General features: G+C 36.6%; 1 protein-coding gene across 4 annotated transcripts in view; it reads right to left on the reverse strand.

The window, feature by feature from the left end:
* Window positions 1-17701, reverse strand: part of TBCK (TBC1 domain containing kinase) — a 95693-nt gene that overhangs the window by 22769 nt on the left and 55223 nt on the right. For all 4 annotated transcript variants that reach the window (XM_042811706.1, XM_042811705.1, XM_042811708.1 and 1 more), the window contains one exon: window positions 11196-11371. In XM_042811706.1, coding sequence (XP_042667640.1) covers window positions 11196-11371 — 176 coding nt within the window. The remainder of the gene's footprint in view (window positions 1-11195; window positions 11372-17701) is intronic.

Raw genomic sequence — 17701 nt, forward strand, 5'->3', positions numbered from 1 at the left:
TTGAATGCCTCCAGGAATGGGGCATCCACAACCTCCTTGGGCAACCTGTCCCAGTGTGTCACCCTCTGTGTGAAAAAATTCCACCTAATATCTAACCTAAAACTCCCATCTCAGTTTAAAACCATTCTCCCTTGTCCTATCACTATCCACCCCTGTAAACAGCCATTCCCTGATGAGATGCTATATTAGTTCACTGCTCTGAATTGCTACAGGATTCACATAAAGTATCATGAACCACACCTATCAGTGAACTACAATGGGGATACTCACAAAATCTGAGTTAAAGGAATAGAAAAAGCTGGAAATGCAAGGACAACACAGATGTGACTTTCCTTGAGGTACCTGATAACAAATATATTTCACGAGATATTTTCTCACAGGATTTCCCTGATGGCTTATCAGTCAGCTCAAGCTAAACAAGGCTAACACCCATACATCAATCCTTCTACCAGATCCTCCTCACGCTTCATTTTCCTACCACCATCCTGGTAAACAGACCAGCAATTTTGCACTGGACTTGAGTTCAGACTTCAGTCTATCGCAGCCACTAACAACCCAAATCTCACGAATTATTCTATACCTCTAACACCTCCCCTGCTCTTCACCTGTTTGAGCTGCTGTTTTCCACACCTCAGCAATTACTCTCTTCACTTTAGGCCAGCCAATCATTTAAGAGGAGCTGAGACACACAGACACATTTATTTTAGCATTTACTAACATCAATGGTGAAAATTAATTTAGACTAATCAGATATAAGAAGCTGTTCATCAGAGAAGACTGCTCAATCACTACCATCCTATAGCAAAAAAAATACTTATACTGAAGCTTAAGGTCTAGTTACCTCCCAGAAGTTCCCCTGACGATATCTTAAGAACTTTAAGACTGAAGAAATTATTCTGCTCACCCCATTTTTAAATACGTCTGGGAACTGCTAAGCCATATCCATTTACTGCTCTTAATAACAAGAAACAGTCATTAACAATTTTGATTTTTTTTTTCTTATTAATATTAGAATCAAAGTCGCTTAAGCATCCTCAAGTTAGAAGTCAAGCTTCAGAAAGATTAAAGCATTTCAGAACACGTGCCTAGTGCAATCGTAACTCCGATCTACTTTTCCATTAGCAGTAATCTCTTACAGACATTTCATCCATGCTATTAAATGAAGATATACACTACTGAGAAAATAAGCAAGTATCTATAGTTCTGCTAAACCTGAACTTAACAGTCCCATCTGATAAACACAGGAGCTATAAAGTAACTTTTTATCCGCATAAATGACAGTTTTATCTAAGTAGGAGCAGGGCTCCCCAGCTTTTGTCTTTGAAGTTGGCATAGTTCACTGCAACAAATTTAATAGAGAAGGAACTTCAGCCTGAAAGTCAATATAATTAAAAGCTACGGTTCAAGTAAAATACTCATTTCTTAGAGTCCTACATGAAAAAGCATTCTTCATAGACAATGTCATTCCCTTCCTTTGGAATATGTTTTGTTTCTGAAATCAATGTATTAATGTACATCCACAAATAAGACAGAAATAACATTTTAAAACTAGACTAGAAGAAAAGAGTTTTGGAAGATATCTGAAGAATTGATCAAACAAAACCAGAAGAAAGCAGATTCACACAGCAACCACAAAAAGATGCAACTCTGAATCAAGGGTCACATTGTTTCTAGCAAATACATTGCTTTTTGCGCTTAGTTTTAGTTGAAGCGCCAGTAATGGAAGAAAGCTTATGTACTGCTATTCCATCTAATTACAGTATTCAAGGTCATGTTCCTGAAGAAGCTTTGGGGTAAATATATTCATACAGAGTAGCACTGTTTTATACAAACTAAAACATAGCAGTCAGATGAAAAAAGGTAGAAAGAAGAGGAAGAAAAAGCAAGAAATGACATTTCATGCAGATTTGTAGCTGCCTTACCAAGTAGGTGAAGTCATCACTACCATGTTTTAAATCAAAAGTAATTTTCCTGACAGACAATGCCAATTTTCAGGAACTATCTGAAAAGACGATCAAGATCAAGCAAGAACACTCTGGATTTTAGTCATCTAACCATCATCTAAAGCAATTTAATGACTGAAAACACTCATATCCACCGTTTCTACTTATATTTCCCGTGCAATTGTTTTTCTTTTTATCCTTGATAAATGAGTAGATGAAGGCAGTATTTAATCTCTAAAATCACTGTCCTTTTACATATATTTTTGCTAGATTTTTTTTTGGTTTGCTTTTAAACAAACGGAATGACAGCTCTGATAGTGAAAAGTATTTTACTCCTGTACCCCCACAGAAAGAATAATGCATAAATCCACTGCTACTGACACAAAGCCACCTACAGAGGCAAAAGAGTAGTCTAATATTAGGAAATAAACAAGGTACATGTATGCTGTCTCAAGCTCTCACTGCCACAAACAACTTTTTTATGACCACTATTAACACAGACTCAAGGAATAAGGCCTCAATGTCATTCTTTTACATTTTTCTATGCAACCTCACTAACAGACTTACTGTTATGCCTCAGACTCTGTCCTCCCTTGCCATCATACTCAGATCTGCAGATTTCCAAGTGAAGACACTGGTATCCCACCTTCTCTGTGCTCCCCGTCTCCCCACACTCTCTATTTGCTGTGTCTGCCCTGTTCCTATACTCGTCCTCTCCCTCTCACAGAGCTCCCAGCTCCAGATCCTTCGCCTTTTTATCAGAGACTTAAAAAAAAAAAAAAAAAAAAAAAAAAAAAAAAACCATACCAAACACTCAGCCTCATGCTTTCAGCACTGTTGCTCTGCAGCCGATTCTGCACCACAAGAACATTTTATAGGCAGACCCAGCCCACCTTGCAGCCTGGCCATCTCCTGTCCCCCTCTGTATGAGCTGATGCTGCAGAGAGAGATGAGAACAGTGGCTAGGAAGGATTAGGGAGGGAACAAACAGCAATGCTTGGCTTGTCATCATTCACAAACATCTTCCTTACACAATTGTAAGCAATCAACAAAATCATAAGTGGGCTCTGCTTGCCTAAGTAGCTTATTATCAATGAAGCCTCACTCTATCTCCCTGAAATAATATAATTGAGTGAATCAACTGAGTCAGCAGAGCAGAAAGACAAAGTTATTCCCTGCACGCAGCCAGGCAGACATGCTGCAAGGTTTCCTTTGTTATTGTCTGTGATGTGATAAAACAGGTAAATACTTCTCACCACTGCAGGGAACCACTTTAAATTATAGCTGTAATCCAGTTGTGCCTGAGAACACCCACAAGGAACTTTAACGTGACATAAAACTAGAAAGCAACAAGAACAGTCTTGCATGCCTTCCTCAATTTCTATCAGTGCGTGCGATTTTCTCTTGATAGATACTGTCTCTTTGACAAGAAATTGTAATATTTCATGGAAAACCAAGTAACTGCCTCTAAAGTACACCAGCTGCCAGAGATACCCCTGTCCTCTTTAAAAACAAAAACAACAGGAACTTAGTATCACATCTCAATGCAAACTGCAACCAGAAGAGGAGTTTATTTTCCCTCACAGTGTGATCATGTCTGTCACTTTGGGGTCTGGAAACTTTGATTAAAAAAAAAATAATAATTTAAAAAAAAAAAACAAAAAAAACCACCACCACCAATCTTTTTGGTTGCTATTATTTTCTAAAAGAGTATTATTAAAGGCAGCAAGCGCTAGGATAGTTGGAGAAGAAAATGGGTATGACAGAAACCCAGGGTTTGGACTAAGAACAAATCAAAACCCAAAGCTTAGGCTTTTGATCAACAGAAATACTTTTGTCTCCCACATACTACACCCCATCCCCATACCCTGAAAATTCCTTTTTATTACACTTTTTTGGTATCACTGTTTACACAGCAGCACGCTCTAAGACAAAACCTTCATAGCAGTAATATAAGGTATGTACAGAATTTAGTCTAAGAAGAAATTAGTGCTGCAGGGGCTGGCAGAATGCAGCTGTGCCTTGCATTTCATAACATTTGTGTGCAAAAAAACCCCAGCATCCTTGAATTTACTTTCCTTTCAAAACCCAGCTTCAAATATTTCCGCCCAACTCCATTGCCTCCAAATGCTACAAGCACACAAACAGAAAAAAGCCATAGTAAGTGAATATTTCTCTCTGCAATATCTAATTATACCAATTGGAAGCAGAGTGAAGTACAAAGCTTTGAAGAACCAAGCTGGTACTAAAGTATGGACTTAGTACATTTGGTGGGTTCATTCTGAGAGTTGCTTCTCTCCTAAAATAAATTCACAAGCATGTTACACTGCAAAAATCATATACAGCTCTTAAAAAACACGGATTATTTTCAAGAAATATGAAATAAAACTGTTACACAGGAAATGCCCCAACTATTTATGCTGGCTGCCAGAAAGACACTTCCAGTGTATTCGTGCAGTCTTCCCACTCAGAGCAAACAAGGACTGGGGCTAAAATGTGTAACAAAAACAAACAAACAAAAAAAGGATAACTGCATCTTCAGACAAACAGCTTGGAATTCAGGACATCTATGGCCTGAAATTTCTCTTTCCTTAAGAGCTTGCAAGCTGACTCTTTACTTATTTCTCAGAGGAAAATCTAAATGATGTCTTACATTATGTAGTTAAGAAAACTGATAATTACCAGTACAATTATTAAAACACTGAGGTAACTGCTTCCAGTTATTCTCCATGCATGGAATTTAAAAAAAAAAAAAAAAAAAAAAAAAAAAAAAAAAAGAGGAAGAGTTTGGAAAACACTATTATTGAATTTCAGTAAGACAAAGCAAGCAATTCATTCTTGTTAAAACTTAGTCCTAGGACCAGGATTTGCTCTTGCACTACTTGCGGAAAGAAACATTCATGCAAGACCAAACTCAAGAATGGAGCCATATCAGACCTCACAGCTCACAGATCACTCATCAGTAATCAATACAGAAAATTGGCATCTGTCAGTGCTGGACAAAGAAGCACAGATAAAAACTACAGTGACACTATAGGAACTGCCAGCAGCAGCTGAGTGGTGAGCACAGATGGGAAGGCCTAACACCAAAGAAACTTTGCAAACTCTGCTTTTCCTGTGCTTTGCTTTTCAATATCCTATTAACTTACTCCAGTAATGACTGAGTAGAGGCTACTTTATCAGTGTATCACATGCATCTCCAACAATGTGTTTTCACAGGAAACACTCCTCTGGGAGTTACAATCAAGCACAGGAGTGTTTAAAAATAAAAAAGTAAAAATGACACTCCCAATACTTAATTGAAATGATTACCAAACCTCAAATCTGATTTTAAAACAATTTTCAAAGCAGAAATGATTTTAAAAACATCGTATGAGAATGATGTTAAATATGAAGAACTTGCCTGAAGATTCAAACAAAGAATTGCCTACTTGATTTATTTCATACTTAAAAAAAAAAAAGCATATTTGTTAATCAGTCACAGAATCCCAATTGTGAGAGGTCGAAAAGGTCAAAGACAATCAGCTTTCTACTTCAAAGTGCGTATAATCACAAAGATTTGTGAGGAGGAATGGGATGGGAAATCAGTGAATCCAGAACCTGAGGCTAAGGCTTGCAGAGAGCTCTCTAGCTGCTCCAAATGTCCCATCTATATTCACAGCTGATAAACACGTCCCAAGAAGACTCCTAAAATGAAAACTCCTGTACAAAATATTTACAATATCTGAAAATGATCTAAATGAGCATTCAACAAACTATTATAATCTCATCTAAATAATATTTACACTCTAACAAACATGTTCATTTAATTCCATCTCAGCTACAAAAACAGAGCACATTTGTTACAATCAGCTTACATTCAATTAAAATAATTACTATTTATATTAGAACTCAAACAACCACAACATTCATTAGAGACTCTAAAATTAACATTTATCATCATTTATTTCCTAAGTCAATTTATTTCTTGCTTTATCTACTCCAGTAATTGAAGCAATGTCTTATTTTCTATTGGAAAAAGTCCTAAAATGAAATAAAATACATTGATATTTTTCAAATCAAGCTGAGTGAAAGAAGTGCTACAAGACCTCCTTCAGTAAATTTTATCTGCAAAAGCAGCATGCTGGAAGCAGAGGTTTCCTTACACTTAGGCTCCTCGCACTGGCTGACGGCTGTCTGGCTTATAAATTTTCTTGTCACAAACAAGAAACCACTCCTTTGAAAAGCTACGAAATATACAGGAAGTTTTGAAGCTTTTAAAAATTCCTAAGACTACTTTCCAGAATGTGATGAGTTAATTAGCACGTGCCTAGTTAAAAATTTCTTGCAGAAGATGATATTTTAACCAAGCCATTTTGAAAATCAAAAGTAAACCCAAATCTTTACGTCAGCTATTAGCAGGAAATCAGAAAAACAGAAGCAGAGGCATATTCAAATTTGTATTTTATATACATATAACAAGAAACTCATTTGTATCTTTATCAGCTAACGCTTTACATAACCTATATTAACAACAAATTCAAAGTGCAATCTCCTGCTGAGTTGGAGAGCAACAAAAGAAGCCCAAATATAAACATGGAACTGGTTGTGGCAGACAGAAGACCCTTGAGCCTGAATGCATTTAATAGCAAACAGCACAGACCTTGCACTTGGATATTTGCTGGTCTGCATACTGAAACTGAAGTGCTGGTATACACACTACTTACCATGCTTCTCTGATGGAGATGGACTGCACACAACGATTATTACACACAAAGGACTTATAATATAAACATAGCCAACAGATTCTATAGGACAACTATATCCTATGTGAATACTGGAGGAAATGATAGGCAATTGAGCTTTAGCAAAATACAGCAAATGGCAATAGCGCATAAGCTTAAAATGTCATCTGTGAGAAGTCAGGCATACAACCTATCCAGTTACCTTAAGAAAGTGTGCTCATACTATTTTGGATACAAACCACAGCTTTCCTGTTTGTACTATTTCAGCAAAACATTAAGTTGCCTTTCCACAAAGTTTTTTCTCCTTCTGCTTTATCAAAAAGGAAAAACTGAACTGATGACACCTGAAGATCAATAATCATGCAGTAGCTTTTCCCCAGCTGACTGCTTTCATTCCTCAATATTTTACCAAGAACTCACATCCCTGAAAAAAGGATGGGCAGTAGAAAGAAGACAAAGGCACAGTGGTAACAGCCAGGAGACTTCTGGGAATTCATGTGTCACACTTCAGCACAGAAACAGAGAGATAAAGGAACTGTATCCTGCGCAAGTATGCAGGTAGCTGGAGAGAGTGTGAACATCTACCATGTCAATAAGAAGAGAAATGGAGGCACAGCAGAAAATTTTTACATGACAAATGGTATTTGTCTCTGATTCCTTGATGTTTAAGAACAACATGTTGGGGTTTCCTAAGGCATGAAGGCAAATTTCATGCAACAGGGTAAGAAAGAAAAAAGTCACGTACTGGTCAAGAAGTTAAAGACAAATTTAAGTAGCCTGTTATTAAAATTCAGGAATAAATTTAAAAGATTTTAATTCTTATTTTTGACATCCTATCTTTCTCAAAATACACATGCTAATCCACTTAAGATGTATGTTCATTCTCTCTGAAACTATTTCCTCCTTGAGATTTTATCTCAGTAAAAATACACTCATTGGCTGAAAGAGCAAAAGATTAAGCAACACTAAGTTGGGGAGGGAGGAGAACACCCAAGCCTGTTTACTAAGCTGCAAATAGATGTCACTAAAATGAAAACTAAGTAGGGCTACTAATAAAAAAAAAAAAAAAAAGTCAAAACAGTTTGCTTTACTGGCTGCTGATTCAGGGAGAAGAGTGCTCAGCCAGGCAAATTCTTCTCATGTTACTATTAACCAAATAACTGCATGCAGATATACACAAATATTTGAGTAGCCAATAAAAAGCACTTGAGAAAAAAAACTGAAGCAGCTTAAAAAGAAAATACAAGTACATGAGTAGGAGAAAGACCGCGTTTAGAATTAACTAAACACTTTGTTTTCAGAGGAATTATTTCTTGCTCTTCCCATCCTTAAATTCAGAGGTGGCCCACGAATATAAAACTGGGGATGTAAGTGTAGCACAAACTGCTTGTTCCACACAAAGCTAAACAGATGAGAAAACAACACAGTACTTTTTTAAGAGCTAGAGTGACCAGCAAGGACACAGCGAGGAGTTTTAGAGAACTCCTTTAGGCTAAGTGTACTGAAGATTAAAATCAGATTCCACCACTTTCAAGTAGAAAAAAGTTTTCCCAAGGCAACAAACACTAGTAGAGGACATGACTGTAAGAAACACACAGTTCCAGGATTAATAGACACACAAAAACACAACCAAAATACCCACAACCTTTGGGCATAAACAGTATTTCAGTAACAGGAACATTAATATAAACATACATGTCTCCAAATCTGACGTACAAATAAAAGAAATGAGAGCAAAAGTTTTTAGCCCAGAACATCATATTGAACCTGCTTCCTTCCTGTCCGTGAGATTAGTTCCTCTCATCTACAGAAAAAAAGCTAAAATGTTCACACATTAATGTATAAATAATAGAGCACTCCTCCTAGTAATGAGCTAAGAAACCCAACAATTCCAAACTACAGTAGATCTCTAAACTTCAAAAGAGGTTAAACCATTGGTTATGCTGCAGTGAATCACAAATGTTCCTCTGCTAAGCAAAAAGCAGAACCAAATTTGAAGGCAATAAAAGTTGCTGTACTTATTTTTCTTCTGCATGACACAGTGAAAACATCAGCTTGATTTCTTGGAAATCATGGGATGGAAGAGCCTAGTTACCAGCCTATAAACAAAAATCAGTTCTGGTATGAAAATAAAATTACTATTGTGAAAAAGAAAAAAAGACCCCAACACATCTTTCAGGAAACGGAAGAAGCTTTGCTTGACCCAAACCAATGGATGTTTTTCTTTGCTACAAATACAAATCTTTGCTCTATTTACCAATTCAGAACATCATTGCTGCTTTCTCCCTTTCACCTCCGTGGCTGCTTCCAAGTCTCTTCACTTTTGCCTAGACACAGAAAGGAACAAGCACATACCAGACTGTGGAAACTAGTCTGTTTACTATCTTGTCATACATTAAGAAAAGCTAGCACATAGATGAAAACACCTTCATATTTAAGACTGTCAGGGATTGGATCAGGCTATAAAAGAAGACTGCATAATCACTTTCCTTGGAAGTTTTTGTGATATGACAGCACAAAGCCCTTGGCAAGTGCATCTAAATTCAGTGTTTTGTCTGTTTTCTGCTGGAATTTGTACCAGATGACTCCTATCTGAATTATTCTACGAATTTGCAGCCCTTAGCTCCTTCTGAAATCCCCTTCATGCATCGCCAGAACAACATAGCAGCAGTTGTGCTGACTGAAGTTTCTGTATGACAATCACCTGTACTTGTGGAATTTCATTTTTCTTCTACCTCACCTACTAATTTTTTCTTAAATCTCCTAAGTTCTTTGGAGTTTCTTTTTACTCTGCATTTGCAGGTCTAGTTCTTGGAGTCCGGATTTGAGGCTAAGACTTCCAGAAAATACAGTAATAGAAATAAGAACAAAACTGCAGTATAGGAAAAAAGATGATAGAATATCATACTCAATTTTAAGAACTATTTAAGTATTCAGATACAGGGAAGCGACAACACAAAGCTTATATTTGTAGAAGTTGGGAAAAACTGACAGAAAGACATAAACCTAATGCAATTGGCAAAATAGACAGGGCAAATTTATAGTATGGATATTGTCCCCCTACTTTTGTAACATACCCACGAATGAATTTGGATTGGAGAACACAGAAGATAAAGAACACCCAAACATTTAATTCATTTAAAAGACCAACAAGATTTATAGTGTTGAGAGGAAGGAAAGAAATAACTTCAAATCAGCAGCACCCAACAGATAACGTATTTGACAAAAGAAAAGAACATCAGATCTCAGTAGAAAAAAAAAGGAATAATATTTTTGTTGAAATTAATAGCTATACAGATATAATCTTATACAAGAGTTTTTCCTTGCCAACACATAACTCACCTACTATCTTTCAAAACAACTTGAGCCGTACCTTTAAACTGGCATGCCAAGATAGAAAAAACAATCAGTGCAGTCTGCATCACTTTACATCTACCTAGTTCTTAGTGGGAAAATGTTCTTTTTATTATTTTTCTCCTGAGACAAAAGACTGTTTGTAGTTCTATAGGTAGACTGGGACAGTGGTCTGTTGTGGTAACAAAGAACACCACGGAGCTGGAGGAGGAGCTGGGAGAGGCAGAGATCTGGCGCAAAAATAAATGATTTCATTGGCAGGTACATCAAAGAAGTTTAAGTTCAAAGCAGTGTAGTTTAACAAAACTAACAAAATACCCTGTGTGACCAAAAAACCTTTTTACTTCCTGTTCAGAAAAACAAAACAGAGAATAAAGAACTACATTTCAGAGCAGATGAATTCACTGCACTGGATTTTTCATCACAATTAATAACCAGGTACAGACTCTAAGCCCATCACTAGCTGATAAATAAATCAGAGTATGCGATGAAGGCATCCAATCCTTGTGCTTGGTAGTGAGAATCTAAATACCTGTAACTGAGGTTTAGCAGATATTTCCTTACTGCTTTATGAAAAGAGTAAAAAATCAGTGAAGAATTAACAAAGTCCTAGAAGAAAGTCCAGTGAAGAACTAAGCAATTAAAAGAGAAGTCAGTCCATGGCTGCAAGAAACCCCTTCACAATGCAAGTGAAGTAAAAAAGCCAGCTCTAGAGCAGTTGCAACATCCAGATCAAAAACATATTAGTAGATGGCAAGGTCCTTTTACTATACAACTTGCAAAGCAAAGTTGTTCTATTATTAAAGAAAGGACAAAAAATAAATGATGAAACGTCACCAAAAAATTCATAAAAACACACACAGACATCAGTACTAACAAGACTCCTAAAACTTGTATTGAGTTGGACTACCTTAACGGAATGACAACAGCAGTTTTCCCTCCATAAATGTATGAACTACCAATTGCAATTCTTACATGAATAATATAGATTGAGGAAAAAACGAACAGATAAGGACTACAGGAAAGAAACAAGCATACATAACATTTGAAGTTTTGCACTAAAACAAGGTAAGGATAAACACTTATGCATTTGATAATGGGGGAGTGGAAAGTTGTTTTCTCACGTCAGGCTGCATCACTCATCTTCCCCCCTTCCGTTTGTTAGGGCACTTACCAGGTCACCTCGAGGTGCTTCCTGATAATCTACAGAAAAGCAGGACATTGAACTTCTTGTGCTGCTGCTCTCACTGGCTTGCCGAGGAGGCTGTGCATATTGCCTGTACGTAGCACTCTTTGGGGTCCAGCGAAACAGGTTGATTGACTCACGAACACAACGCTCAATGTCAATCTCTGGTCATGGAAAAAAAAAAAAAAAAAGAAATGATAAAAAATATATTGGTAAAACCAAGTAATCCAGCTATGATATTGCTAGGGAAATACATAGGTATCCATCTATTGTGCTGTCTCTCTCCTTTAAAAAGCACAATTTTCAAAAACACCTCACCATTCAAATACTCAGCAACTTTTATGAAAAACTAGCAAAGACATTTCAAGCTTTAGTTTTATGCCCAAGTTATGCATGATAACACTGCAAGCTGTTTAAGAGAAGTGTAACACAACTATTAACAATACAGTGGAAGAATATAATTGAAACACAGCCATTGTAATGCATCTTCACTAAATTCCTTTGCAAAGCAGGCTAATGATTCAAATATAAATGCATGCAGCACATCCAAGGTATATTTCATGCAGCATACTGAAATTAGGATTTTTGGATCAACATTGTGCCATTTGTCAGATATACCTGTTACAAGGCTGACAACTTTGCTGTGAAAGCATTCAGTGTTGCTGAACCTTGTGTAGCCTGCCATTTTGACAAAGTCATATGCTATCAGTTGGGTGGAAAAAAGGGAATCATAACATTACTTTGTGCTTGATGTGTACAGTGCTGCACAGTATATTTCCTTAGAGCTGTGCAGTTGAAAACCCAACTGCAACTTAGAGTGGAATACTCTGAGCCAAAGGAGCAAAGTGTAATACATGACAAAATATTACTCAACTTGGGAGGAAAGCAGATAATCATTAAAGGTGAAGCATCCTAAAAATAAGCTGCAGTCAAAGAAAAATTAAGGAAACATATTGAAAAAAAAAAAAAAAGAAAAAAAAAAAAAAGGAGAACCTACAATAAACACAACCTTTGCAGCAACAAACATAACAAAGATCCTTCATAAATCTTCTAACAAAGAGTAAAGAAAACCATTTACTTTTCTATCACTTTAAGAAGACCAGTTAGCTCATCCATACTCAGGCAGGATACTGACCTTTAGTGTATGCTTTACTCCTACTGAAGGCAATACATTTGTGTTAAAAAAAAAAAAAAGTACAACAAAATTTTTCTTAAAAATATCAGGTTTCCTACCTACTTGGATAATGCCAGAGAGAACAGTGTGCATCTCCAGAGTAATGAACAACTCTTTCATTCTGTGATGAAATCCTACTACATTTTTCATTTTCAACACACTGTAATAGAACTTTGATATTTAGTATTTTTCCCCAAAGAAAATCCTGACAACTGGAAAACTACCAAGCGATTTTGACATTCAGTAAGAACAGCAGGGACCTTTCACTGGTTATTTCTTCCAGAGTTCAGAATACTAATTACAGTCACACTTTCTCTACGTTACTCTGAAAATGACTTGTAAAAACACGATCATTTTAAGACTGTTCTTGCTTATCTGTTTTACTCTGGAGCGAGTTACAGCAGTGTCCCTATTTTTGCAATAAGTGAGCTGAATGCAGAATTCAGATATTTAAAAAAAAGTATGAACAATAATTACTAGCATGAGCAGCTTTCAGCTGTGAAAAGACATAATGGCCCACAAATACCTGAAATTGAAAGCAAAGAACTGGGGGGAATGGAATAGGAAATTCACATGCAGTAGAAAGTTAAGAAAAAGATAAAGGCAGGAATTGAGATTGACAGAGTTCAGCACTGGCACAGACTACCAAAATACTTTTCCTAGAAACAAGTTCTAGAATTCCAGAAGGAATCCACGATGATAAATGAAAACTCAGCAACAGATTCTCATTATTTAAAAAAAATAAATAAATAGAAAATATCTGCCCAACTTCAAGGTGTGAATCAAAAAATTCCCGAGTCTGCTGTTCCGTGATTCCTGGCTGCGTGACTTCTAATTTCCTCCAAGCAGCAATTCAGGTGGTCAGTGGCTACGCCTAAAAATAAAACCCCATGGAACAACAGGGAATTTTAAATGGTTTGTGAGGTCATCCAAAACCTAACAGCAATTTGAAGTCTGCCAGCAAATTAATAGCTTTCCAAGTAACAACAACAAGAAAAACCAACCAGCAAACAAACAAAAAAAACAAGGAGACTGCAGTTTCCACAGAGAACAAAATATTTGTGTACGCATACAGATATAAGTGTGCATGCAAATATAGGAAGATCAACATCTAGCACTCAACAAGGCAAAAAAGACCATCAGTAGCAAAAGCATTTACTCATTTTTCTTTTTTAAAAACTGATTACTTTCAGGACAATGGAACTTAGGAAAATTTTAAAGTGGTGTAAATAATTTACAGAATATTTAATTAGTCCCAGCACACGAACTAACTTCACACTTGAGTAACCTCCAAGACTTCAACCTTTCTTTGAAATTTTGGTTTAAGAAAGATCACTTCCCATCAGTAAAGAAAATACAGTGCAGTCTCCTACAGCCTTACTGAATAAGGTCTTTTCCCTTACCTTTTGCTAATAAGGGTCTACAGCATTACTTCAATTTTGATTTCTTCCCATGCCCTTACAAACATTTGGAAAATGATTCAGTCCATTAAATGTCCTTTCTTATTATTTCTATTTTCACACCAAGGATTTGCATTTGCATAGCATTAACCTTTCTTGCACTTTTCCTGTTCTCAAGCATTACTCTGTTACCAGTGAGAAGCTTACAAATTATTAAACACGCTGCCGGTAAGTCAGATGTGTAAATATATGAAGTCAATACATAGACTCTTGATCAGGACTGTGAACAAATGAACAGAGAGTACTTCACCAGGATGCCAGACTACTTGTCATACGCAAACAATTTAGAAGAACATCCTTTTGAGAGAAGGCTCTGAATAAATCTCAAAGTGGCAGAACAAAGTGAGCAAAAATATCTAGAAAGAATGGGGAGGGCCTCCTCACAAAGATAAACACACAGCAGCTCTGTGCTCTCTTAAGGTCCCAGCAGTGGTTTGTTTTGTAGTTTAAGCAGCATGTGCCTTCCATTTCTACTCTGCAAGTTACTCTGCTGGAAAATCTATAATCAAAATGTGCTGACATAACATTAAGCCATTAACCGTGAAATACGCACTGAAAAAAAATTTAAGTACAAGCTTAAAAACATAATCTAAATACTATAAAAATAAGTTCTCATCTCAACTTTATGTACATCTCAAAGCAGCCTGTTTTTCATAAAGTACAAAGCACCTGCACTTCAAAAAGTCAAAACTGGTACCCAAGTATTTAGAAACTAAAACCAGTAAGTTTCATTTCAAAACACCAGTCCTGGATGTCCTAGATCAACTGAGCAGACAAGTAGCAATCAATCTTAGAGGAAACACTCCCATGGTACCAGCCAGCTACTCTACTGCTTGGCATCAAAAGCCTTTTCCATCCTTATTTTTTAAACGTGCAAAGCCCATGGGAATTGGAAGAGGTGTGTGGGTAGGGGGAAATAATCTAACATTAATATCCTAGGTTTGTTACTCTTAAGCTATTGAAATGCCTTAGTTTGCTGAGCTAAACTTTATTGTTGCCTTAAGATACTACCCATTTTACTCCGTTCATTCTAAAATACTGCACTATATAAGAAGTCTGTCTTCCTCTGTCAACAACCTCAACTGAAATGGCTGGCTCACCTCATTTAGTTCTATTTAGTATTTGTTATTATAGATTGAGCAGAGAAGTAGACAGCTCTTGAAATACATATTTTAAAGCATCAGTTAAAGAGCACCTGTGATAGCAGCACACACAGAACTTTATTTTTACAGCAGAATGGCGTGCAAATTTTCAACCCACCAAGTGAAAGTAATGAATGGGAAAAAATGATACATGAAAGGCTTGCTCTTAAGAAAAATGTATACAGACCAAATTTTTGTGTGTAATTAATGAATTCCAGAGGCCTTTCCTTGGGTAACAAGACATGAGTTAAGACTGCTCCTGGATGCAGCCCAGAAGTATGGGCTTGGTCTGACCTCTCCATCACAGATACTTTATTACTACTCTGCCAAGCAACATCAGCTTTCCACACATAGCCACATAAATAAATAGGAAAGTAGACTCTGTGCAGTATAAGCAGGGAAGCCGAACAGGGCAGTCAGTTTGATCTCATGATTCCTGTGCTCAGAAGAATAGGGGTGGAAAGGCCATAAACCTGTTTTTTGTTTTTTTTTTTTCCCCCAACACATAATATCCCCAACACATAAAAAGATACACTAAGCCTAGATAATTAAAAGGATACATCTAGTAAAAGAATTGACATTTCCATCCAATATCTATCCATTACTGCTAAAAGGTCAATAAATTGAAAGGTCAAAGCAGAATTATTCTTTTCATAAGATTTATTTCATACACTACAGGATAATTGTGCTGTTTCACTGTTTTGTGGCCTGTCATTTACTCCTACATCAGCATGCTTTTCAATGCATCCTGAGAAAGCAATTTCAAAGGCAACATAAACATCACTCATTTATATTAAAAAATTGTCAGCTAATGAATTAGAATGCTCTGCTTTTCTTTATACACGTATGCAAGGTGTGCATATTTCAGAGCAGTGCTGTCAATCAAGGGACCACCACATTTCTTTACGTAGCAGAGCAGGTTTACAGAGGTTGCACTCAGCTAGAGAAACGGTTGGATGCAGAAGCCGAGGCAAAAACCATAGCACTTTTTCTTCAGATTATATTTTGCAGGGCTGTAATTAGGCTCAATCATTTCAATGCTGCATTGACAGGTTACCTTGCCTGGGAATACATTACTCTGTAATTTCTTTCTGTACCTTGAAATAAAAAAAAAAAAAAAGATCTCAAAATGCTACATCCTACTCCATACTGGAAAGGAAGAATGAAACGGAATACATAAAGTCTGTAATACAGCTTGGACTAGTTTGGTTCATTGTTATGCTCCAACAGAAAATTGTTTTAAAGAATTATATGAAGTGTGCCAGAGCACACGGCAAAAGTTTCTACAATCCAACAAGATGTACAAGACATCTGAACCAGCCATAACATAACTTCAGGATACTGGCTAGTGACAGAAATGGCTAAAATCAACACTGTAAAATGGAAATAGTCAGATGCATGCTGCTGTGCAAAAAGTAAGATACACTGTAAGAGTAAGGATGAATATAGCCAAATAGTAAGGAAGAACATCACTGCTCAGAAAATGTACAAAAGCACATGCTTGCAAGATATCAAGGATCAGCTTAGAGGAAGAACTTGTTAGAAACACATGGAGATGAAGAACTTCTGCATTCTCATGCAGATGTGAGCTCAAATATGCATGTGGACATAGTGAAGATTAACAAAGATTTAGTCAACGTGTTTTCGTTCACAGAAGACATATGCTACAGCTTCATGTTAATTACATTTTAGTTCACTTAAACAAAGTAAGAAAACCAAAGCTATAGCTTTTCCATGATGTTAGCAATTACTCCTTCAGATTTTACCAAAAACACTTGCCTAGCTCAGACATCAAATCGAATGTGACTAGCCTATGCCCTACAGATACTCGTCTAGACTTCTCAAAAGTTTCACATGACGCACCCTGTGTACTTGGCCCATTTATCACAATTTAGAAAATAAGACAGTATTCTTCACTTACAATGTGAGCTTTTCACAGTTGGGATATTTGTTCTTCCTGAACAACCTGCTAGCAATCTAATCCTGAAATGTGTTCTGAGCTTGCAATACCAACAAAGTGTTAGCTTTATGTACGAATCTTGTATTAGTTCTCCATGATTAGCTTTGTTCCTTCTGTTGATTCTACTAGAATATAGCTCTTACTAGAGGAAAGAAATAAAAGAAAAAAGAAATTTAGATAGAAACAAAAGTCAGATGCAAATTAAAAAGAGTTTAAATTCTTTGAACTCTGGAAAGTAAAGGAACCCATCAGGTATTCAAAACAACAAGAGAGCTGAGAACTCCCTTAAAGCCACCTTATTCCTCACTCTTACAAAAAGATTTTGCTGGTTCTCAGATTACACCACCATTCCAATCTTGTATTTAAGTAGTTATGTGTGTAACTATTAACAAAGCTGGATTTAAAAACACCGTAAGAGTATCTATGAAAACATAGATATGTGCTGCTAATGCACAAATTTAACTCTGCAGTACTTTCCAGAGCTCACCTCTCAGCTCTGCCTAAGCACAGCAACAGCTCAACAAACCCACCCCAGTGAATTCTACTCTGTTTCCACTCTGAAAAATGGTACTGAGTTTTGCTACTCCCAACATCCTGGAAAGTCACCTTGACAAGATTGGTTAATTCTATTTGTGCAGCTCAATATAAAATACTCCTTAATTAAGAAGAACTAAAGATCATAGGGAATAACTGTACAGGCAGACATTCAGCTCAGCAAAAATATTAGCAAATACCCTATCAGCACCTTGCTCTGCCAG

The sequence above is a fragment of the Centrocercus urophasianus genome, unplaced genomic scaffold, assembly GCF_019232065.1.
Source record: "Centrocercus urophasianus isolate 14NV4802_14NV808 unplaced genomic scaffold, USGS_Curo_1.0 seq_13, whole genome shotgun sequence".
NCBI classification, from domain to species: Eukaryota; Metazoa; Chordata; class Aves; order Galliformes; family Phasianidae; genus Centrocercus; species Centrocercus urophasianus.